Raw genomic sequence first — 8,761 nt, forward strand, 5'->3', positions numbered from 1 at the left:
TTCGATTTTTTTGAGTCGCCGCTCAGTGAATTCTCTGAAAATTTGCATTTTTCGACTATTTTTCCTCAATTTTATCACAAATATGTCTCTTTCAACATTCACCCCGTTTCCCCCCAATCAATCATTTTTAATGGTCTCAAAACTACTTTTTCCCCCAAATTTTCACCATTTTTTGGATACTTTAATTGTTTTTTCACTGCTGAAATCTCTGGAATTTTGTAATATTTATTCTGCGGAAGCTCCGCCCCCTTTGTCAAAAAATTTGAAAATTAATTTAAATGAAGAGAAGCCACGCCCACATTCCCTCTGTTTTCCCGCCAGTTTTAAGTGGTTAATTAGGTTAATTACCTTGTTTTATTCCTTTTTCGCCCCATTTTTTGTCTGAAAATTTTAGTTTTTTTTTGAAGGTTTCAACCATCAAATGGGAGCCAGTAGCGATGGGAACGAGGATGCGAGGTGAGCATTTCTTTTGTCTGAAAATTGAACTTTTTTGCAAAAAATTTAACTTTTTGGCTGAAAATTGGACTTTTTTGGCTGAAAATCGGACTTTTTGGCTGAAAATTGGACTTTTTTGGCTGAAAATCGGACTTTGAAGCTGGAAATGTCAATCATTACTCAAAAAAGGATTTTTTAGTCGAAATTCTGAATTTTTCACCCAAAAACTTGTCGAAATCATCATTTTCTATCAAAAAAAAATAGTAGCTGAACAACAACTAAATTTTTCACTGAAAAACTCAATTTTCAGCCGAAAATAACAATTTTTCGTCAAAAACTCTTTTTGATGCCTGAAAAATATGAATTTTCATTCAAAAACCTGTCAAAATCGTCATTTTCAATCGAAAAATTCAATAATTACCATAGTTAAAAAAAATTTTTTTTTTAATTTCAATAATTACCATAGTCGGAAATTCCGGATTCCGGAATTCCGGGTTTTTTTTGACATTCCGGTTCCGGATTCCGTATTCCGGAAAATGAAAATTTTCATTCCGATTCCGGATTCCGGTTTTTTGAATTTTTTTTTCCGGAATCCTACAGTTTAAATTTTTAAAAAATTTTTTGAGTTTTAAAGACAGCTGCATTACTTCTTTTTCGGTTTTGAACCTCAAAAGTAGTTTTAAACTTTATATATCATTAACGACACTCGAAAAAATGACTTGGCCTTGCAAATTTATCGAATCATTCCGGATTCCGGATTCCGAAATTCCGGAATTCCGGGCTTTTTTCGTCATTCCGGTTCCGGATTCCGCATTTCGAAAATTTGATTCCGGAAATAAAAAAATCTCATTCCGTACAACTCTGATAATTACGGATTTTGAACACTTAAAACCCCTCTAATTTTGCAGAACGAATTTCGAGAAGATGCGAGATTTCGTGCGAAAGAAAACACGTCGTCCAATCGACGACTACTACGATTGGGTACCCCGTCCGGGTACTCAATTCTGTATTCATATGACAATTCGAAGTATTCAAACGGCCGCCGTCGTTGGTTCGGTTCTTGGACCGGTTTCAGCATTACTCATGCATCGAACCGATAAAAAAGATTTGGTGTGAGTAAAAAATCGCAAAAATCGATCGGAAATTGCTTAAAATGACTGAAATTTCGAATTTTTTCCAGAAATCGTCCTTAATTATGATTTTTTCATCGATTTTCATCATAATCATGATGTTTAGCTGGAAAAAATCGGTCCAAATCGGCAAAAAAATCACATTATCTGGCGCGCCTTTGGCGCTTTTTTAGAAAGATGGAGAGTCTTACGTGACGTTGACGCGTTAATAGACTCTCCAGTATTCGCAAATTCAAACACCTGGCGTGTCGTTGTCGCGTTTTAGGCTTATTTAGAGGTTTTTGAGAGTCTGGCGTGACGTTGACGCGTTTCTCGACATACCCATATATTCGAAATTCTAGAGGCTGGGGTGCCGTAGGGCGCGTTTTTAGGTTACTGACGTGACGTTGACGCGTTTTTCTGGACTTCCCAACATTCAAAATTTGAAACACTGGGGTGACGTAGGCGCGCGTCTCTAATAATGAAAAGAGACATTTTTTCAAATTTCCCATTACCTGGCGCGTCTTTGGCGCGTTAATTCGTTCAGTTTAAGTCTTCATTGAATTCAGAGCGCTTAGAAACTTACAGTTCCTGCAAAAACGTCAACTGGCGCGCCTTAGACGCGTTTGGCTACTGAAAACATTGAGAGTCTGGCGTGACATTGACGCGTTTCTCTCGACATTCCAATATTCAAAAATGCAAAGGCTGGAGTGCCGTTGGCGCGTCTCTTTTAAAGCAACGAGTGAGGGAGACTGGCGCGTCGTCAGCGTTTTAGTACATTTTACAGTCTGAAAATGGTCTGGCGTGCCTCCGACGCGTTTTTCACTTGAAAATCGAAATTTTGGGATCTCAAAGTGCGCTCTATTGAGAATCTGGATAAACTATCCAAATTTATGATAAAATACGGGATTACGGTAATTGAAGAGACATTTTCAGACCAAAACTGAACGAATTCACGCGCCAAAGACGCGCCAGATAAAAAATACGGAAAATTTGGAAAAAAAATAGCAAAAAATCAACTGTTATGCAATTATTTTCCATATTTTCTTTCAGTGAAGCGTTCCGTCTGGGCGGTCTACACGGAGCGATGGTCGGTGCCGCGTTGGGACCAGTGATATCACTGGCAACGTGTAAAAACATGAATCGAGTGCGGAAGTTTCAGAATTTGGTGAAAAGCAAGTGAGTTTTCGATGGTGGCCGAACTTTTGCAATTTCTCGGCCACTTTTCAGATTTTCTTCAATTTTTGGTCACTTCAACTAAAAATTTTAACGATTTCTGTTAAAAAAAGGGTTAAAACAGTTCTTAATACCTGAAAAAGCACAAAAATCCATTTTGGCCAAAAAAAACTCGGCGGCCTAACTTTCCGGTCGGTGGCCTAGAAAATGCAAAAGTTAGGCCACCCGGTTTTTTGGTAATTTTTTGCATTTTTTCCACATTTTTCGTGTGAAAAATCGACAACAATGTATTATTTTTATAAACGTTTCTATAATTGAAGCAAGGAACGAAAAATTGCCAAAAAAACGGCAAAAAAACTGATTGTGGCCGAATTTTTGCAATTTCTCGGCCACGGATGAATTCCCTCAATTTTCTTCAATTTTCGGTAATTTCAACTGAAATTTTCTATGTATTTCAGTGAGAAATGTCTGTGGCCGAGTTTTTGCTGTTTTCTCGGCCACCATTTTTTAATCGCAATTTCTCTTCAAAAAATCATGAAAAATCCCTTTAAAATTTACCATTTTTTTTCACAATTTCCAGCGAAAACCATCCATGGCCTAACTTTCTCCAGTCCTCGGCCGCCATTTTGGCTCACAGATCGGTGGCCTAGAAAATGTTCGGCCACCGATTTTTTGGTCATGTTTTGCGTTTTTCGTGTGAAAAATCGACAAAACTTTTATCAAATGGCCTAAATTTTGAGAAAACTCGGCCACAAATCTCAAATTTTCAAATTTCTGCACAAAAATCAGTTTTGGCCGAAAAAACTCGGTGGCCGAGAAAATGCAAAAGTTCGGCCGCCGTTTTTTTTTTTGTCATTTTTCTGGTTTTTCCACATTTTTCGTTTGAAAAATCGACATTTTTGCCAATTTTCGTGGATTTTCCATCAAATGGCCTAACTTTCTCCTTTCTTCGGCCACCATTTCAGCCATTTCACTTCCAGATTCGACCAATCACAACTCTGGCAAGATCACATCGCAATCGCGTCGGCCGCCGTCGGATACATGTCGAATGGTCAAATCGGATTAGTCGTCGGCCTCGATTTATCACTTCTTTTCGCTGTAATCACTAGAAATTGGTAGTTTTTTGTTGTAAACGCGCTCTACCGAACTCTCATAGTGCGATGGAGCGCGTTTGCATTTATGTAGTCAGATTTTTGAAATTCTAGTCTCAATTGCTCAAAAATTTACTTTAATTACCTTTAATTAACCGGATACACAGTATTAAGACGGGGGACACACTAATTAGTGTTAATTAGTCAATTATTGATTTTTATGAAATAAATTTTTTTATTTTTCAAAAATTGTAGTTTTATTGATTTTTCCCTGGTTTCCTGCCATTTTCTTACTTTTTTTGTTGCTATTTTTGCTTAATTACCCTCCCCTAATTACCCCTAATTAAGATGTCCACCAACTGGTTCAAAAATTTCGCCGGTCTCCGTCAGAGCGAATTCGAAATGCTCCAAGTGCCGAATCCAAAACTGGAATTCGGAATCCACGTCACCATCAGAAGTATGCAGACTGGAGCGCTCATCGGATCGATTCTCGGACCGATTTCGCTTTTGTGTCTCAAAAGGCGAATAACAAGCAGAGCTACATGTTAGTTACGCGAGAAAAATTGGTGAAAATCGAAAGAAATCCCTGAAAAATAGGCATTAAAATCATTTTCGGCCAAAAAACTCGATGGCCTAACTTTTTTGATCGGTGGCCTAACTTTTTTGATCGGTGGCCTAACTTTTTGATCGGTGGCCTAACTTTTTTGGTCGGTGGCCTAACTTTTTTTTAAACAGGTTAAAAAAGCAGTTCTAAATTCCTGAAAACTGTCAGAAAAACCAGAAAAATCCGTTTTGGCCTAAAAACTCGATGGCCTAACTTTTTGATCGATGGCCTAAGTTTTCTGATCGGTGGCCTAACTTTTCTGGTCAGTGGCCTAACTTTTCTGGTCGGTGGCCTAACTTTCTGGTCGGTGGCCGAGAAAATTCAAAAGTTCGGCCACCGGTTTTTTTTCCAATTTTTGCGTTTTTCCACATTTTTCTGGTGAAAAATCGTCAAAAATGTATTATTTTATCAAATTTTCTAACTGAAACAAGTGCGGCCGAACTTTTCTGATCGATGGCCGAGAAAATGCAAAAGTTCGGCCACCGATTTTTGGTCATTTTTTGCGTTTTTTTTTCACATTTTCCGTGTGAAAAATCGACAAAAGTGTATTATTTTTTCAAATTTCCTCCCGCCGGTTCCGTTTAAAGGCGCATTGAGGTATTTGAGTGATATCTCAGAGTGAGATATTGCTGGAATAGCTCTATGCACCTTTGAACGGGACCGGCATTGAAGCACGTTGGCCAAAAAAATCAGAAAAAACGCAACAAAAAAACCAAAAAATGAGTGGCCGAACTTTTGCATTTTCTCGGCCACCGATTTGAAAGTTAGGCCAACGATGTTTTTTTTTTAGCTAAAACGGTGTTTCGTGATTTTCCTGACATTTTTCAGGTACTTGGAACGGTTTCAAATGAATTTTTCAACAATTTCAGGCTTAAAAACTTTAAGTTTTCAGCGATTCATTCGTGTCGGGCGGTCAAAACGGAGCGGTTCTCGGCGCCATCATGGGACCAGTTCTCACTTATTTGAGTGTTCGAGAAATGAACACTATCCAATTGTACGATAAGTGCTATCGATTGAGGTGAGTGAGAGACATCTGGATGTGATGGGTGGGACACACAGACAGACTCGACAGTTTTAAAAGAATTCACCGATTTTTTGGCTGAAAACACATTAAAACGACTAAAATTGATGAAAATTGTCATTTTTTGTATCAAAGCCTTTTGAAAATGAGCCAATATTGCACATTTTTTATCAAAAAACGCGCCAGGGACTAGTTTTCCAAGGTTTTGGTTTTCTAGGCCACTAACTCAAAATCGCTGAAAATTGCTCGTTTTCACTGTTTTTTTTCAAGGAAACGAACAATTTTCAGCGATTTTGAGTTAGTGGCCTAGAAAACCAAAACCTTGGAAAACTAGTCCCTGACGCGTTTTTTGATAAAAAATGTGCAATTTTGGGTGGTCGGGTTATTTAAAAATGCAAAAATCGTCGTTTTCGACTAAAACTGTGGCAGAATTCTTAAAGTGGGCGGAGCCTCCTACTGTAATATATTCCAGATTCAATCAAGACGCTCTCCGTGAAGACCGTACGGCAGTGTTCTCGGCGGCCGTCGGTCTCCTGAGTAGTGGATCGACTGGACTCGTCGTCGGACTCGATTTGTCTCTTCTCATCAGTAAACTGATGAGTGGATGTCGTTGGTAGATCAAAACTACGATATAGAGGAGAAAAATCGATAATTTTTTGTAATTTTTTTTTGTCTGAAAATAAAAATATATATACCGTCTAGTTGTCTTTGTTAGTTTCTTTCTTTTGTATAATTTTTTGGAAATGAAGAGCTTTTTTTGAAATTAATTTCAGATTTTTTTCGAATTTTTGCATAAATTTATAGGTAAACTACCGCCCAATCCTATTCGATTTGATGATTTCAGAGGCTGGGGCGACGTTGACGCGTTCATCGATTTCCCAATATTTGAAATTTCAAATTCTGGGGTGCCGTAGGCGCGTGTCTCTTGTAATGAAATATGGATTTATTAGAGTAGGCTGGCGCGCCTCAGACGCGTTTTTCATTTGAAAATCGAAATTTCGAGCTCTAATCTCAGTAGAGCGCACTTGCTGCTCTGCTGAACTTTACTATTTTTGAGGTGTCCTCATTTCTCCATAATTTCCGGTTATGATAATACTCAAAATGCGTGAAAAAGTTATTTAAAAAAAAAAACGATATTTCAGCCCAAAAAATGCTGAAATTGTAATAATGGGCGATTTTTTTCTGGCGTGTTTCCTTTTTTTGCTGATTTAAACATGTCTGGCGCGCCGGCGGCGCGTTTTGAGAAAGATTAACAGTTGCATTTTTCCAAAAATTAAAATCTAATGGGTAATTTACCTATAAATTTATGCAAAAATATCAATTTCCGCGTCAGAGGCACGCCAGTCATTTAAAACTTCTATAAAACACTATTAACACGAAAACGCGTCAACGTCACGCCAGACTTTCGCAAAAGTCTCAAAATTACCTAAAAACGCGCCAACGGCACCCCAGCCTCTGGAATTTCGAAAAAAACTTCTTAACAACAGTTTTTAGAATGTTTTCAAAGTTTTTGAAAAATATACTTGAAAAAAGTGAAAATTTTAAAAATGTCAAAAAAAATTTTGAATTTTTTTTTGAAATTTGGCACCAATAATTTCATTTTCAGATGCCAAACGTGTTCAAAGACACCGCCTCGTACGCTCAATCGCAATTAGACCCAGAAATTCCTCGTCCAGTGACAGAATACACGATTCACGTCACAATTAGAAGTATGCAATGCGGTGCATTCATCGGATCAATTCTCGGACCGATGGCCGTTTTGTTGACTCAAAAAGAGAGAAACAGACAGAAATATGTGTCAGTTTTCAGTTAAAACACTCCTAAATCACTGAAAACTGTCAAAAAATCACGAAAATTCGTTTAAAACTCGGTGGCCTAACTTTCCGATCGCTGGCCTAGAAAATGCAAAAGCTCGGCCACCGTTAGAAATTTTGATTAAAAAACACATTTCTGTTGATTTTTCACACGAAAATTGTGAAATAAAACACAAAAAATGACCAAAACCCGGTGGCCGAACTTTTGCATTTTCTCGGCCACCGAAATTAGTTTTGTCAAAACGGATTTTTTTGATTTTTCTGACACTTTTCATGGATTTTGAACTGTTTCAAATGAATTTTTCCAACATTTTTCAAAATTTAAACTATTATTTTTCAGTGACTCATTCACTCGTGGCGGTCAAGCCGGCGCGTTGGTCGGCGCCGCGATGGGACCATTTCTCACTTATTTGGATCTCCGCGGATTGTGTGATCTCGTTCTCTACGGAAAATGCTATAGTTTGAAGTAAGTGGGGGCGGAGTCTGAAAATGGGGGACCTTGAAAAGTGGGCGGAGCTTTCGAGGAACGGCAAATGCTATTCGAAAGTTGAGTGTTCGCCGAAGTAATACAAGAAAAGGGCGTGGTCTGAAAAAGAGGGCGGAGCCTAAAGTCATTTAGAACATTGGTTTAAAAGTGGGCGGAGCTTTGGAGTCAAAAAAAACCAAAAAGGGCGTGTCCTGGAAGTGGGCGGAGCTTCATTCCTCATTAAGCTTCTAAAAATGGGCGTGGCTTAGAAATGGGCGGAGTCTAAGCCGAAAAACTAAACAACAGTAATATACGTGGCAAGTGGGCGTGGCCTATCCTTCAAAATTATTATAGTTTTGAGATAAATGTTCTGAAATTTCGATTTTCAAGTGAAAAACGCGTCTCAGGCGCGCCAACCATTTGAAAATTCTACAAAACATTATGAACAAGAAAACGCGCCTGAGGCACGCCAGACTACCTCAAAAACCTCGAAATTTCAAAGTATAGCTATCGTAAAACGCGTCAACGTCACCCCAGCCTTTTGAATTTTGAAAATTGATTGGAAAGTCCAGAAAGCGTCAACGGTACGCCAGACTCTCAAAAGCCTCAAAGTTACCTTGTTTGCGCCAACGACACCCCAGCCTTAGGATTTTTGGCAATTGGAAGGCGTCGACGTCACGCCAGATGCCTAAAAACGCGCCTCGGACACCCCAGACTTTGAATTTTGAATATCGAAAAGCGCCCACGTCACGCCAGACTCTTATTTCTTTTGCAGATTCGACGAAGACGCTCTCCGCCGTGACCGTGCGGCCGTCTTCTCCGGAGCCATCGGCCTTTTGAGCTCCGGAGCTCCCGGATTTATTTTGGGACTCGACGTCTCCTTCGTCTTCAGCAAAATGATCAATTTCTTCCGCTCCACCGACTAGTAGATCAATCGATAATCGATTTAATTTTGATAGATTTTGCTTTAAATTTTTGCAATAAATTAATGCCAATAATTCATATAAAATAATAATAATAATTGGTAAAAAGTACATATAAAAGA

At 38.6% G+C, this 8,761-nt stretch overlaps 3 protein-coding genes across 3 annotated transcripts; all 3 read left to right on the forward strand.

Moving 5' to 3' along the window:
• Positions 1 to 421: 421 nt before the first annotated feature.
• On the forward strand, positions 422 to 3,839 carry GCK72_000262 (uncharacterized protein; the record flags this gene model as incomplete). Its single annotated transcript, XM_003092476.2, has 4 exons — positions 422 to 456; positions 1,344 to 1,547; positions 2,598 to 2,723; positions 3,701 to 3,839. The coding sequence occupies 4 exons, from the start codon at positions 422 to 424 to the stop codon at positions 3,837 to 3,839; spliced, it is 504 nt and encodes a 167-aa protein (XP_003092524.2).
• Positions 3,840 to 4,159: 320 nt separating this feature from the next.
• Positions 4,160 to 6,053, forward strand: GCK72_000263 (uncharacterized protein; the record flags this gene model as incomplete). The annotated part of the gene is made up of 3 exons (XM_053722371.1): positions 4,160 to 4,355; positions 5,301 to 5,433; positions 5,909 to 6,053. 3 exons carry the CDS (start codon positions 4,160 to 4,162, stop codon positions 6,051 to 6,053), a joined length of 474 nt encoding a protein of 157 aa, XP_053591016.1.
• Positions 6,054 to 7,042: 989 nt separating this feature from the next.
• On the forward strand, positions 7,043 to 8,642 carry GCK72_000264 (uncharacterized protein; the record flags this gene model as incomplete). Its single annotated transcript, XM_053722372.1, has 3 exons — positions 7,043 to 7,233; positions 7,591 to 7,716; positions 8,492 to 8,642. The coding sequence occupies 3 exons, from the start codon at positions 7,043 to 7,045 to the stop codon at positions 8,640 to 8,642; spliced, it is 468 nt and encodes a 155-aa protein (XP_053591017.1).
• Between the last annotated feature and the right edge of the window lie 119 nt (positions 8,643 to 8,761).

This window comes from Caenorhabditis remanei, chromosome I (assembly GCF_010183535.1).
Source record: "Caenorhabditis remanei strain PX506 chromosome I, whole genome shotgun sequence".
Lineage (NCBI taxonomy): Eukaryota > Metazoa > Nematoda > Chromadorea > Rhabditida > Rhabditidae > Caenorhabditis > Caenorhabditis remanei.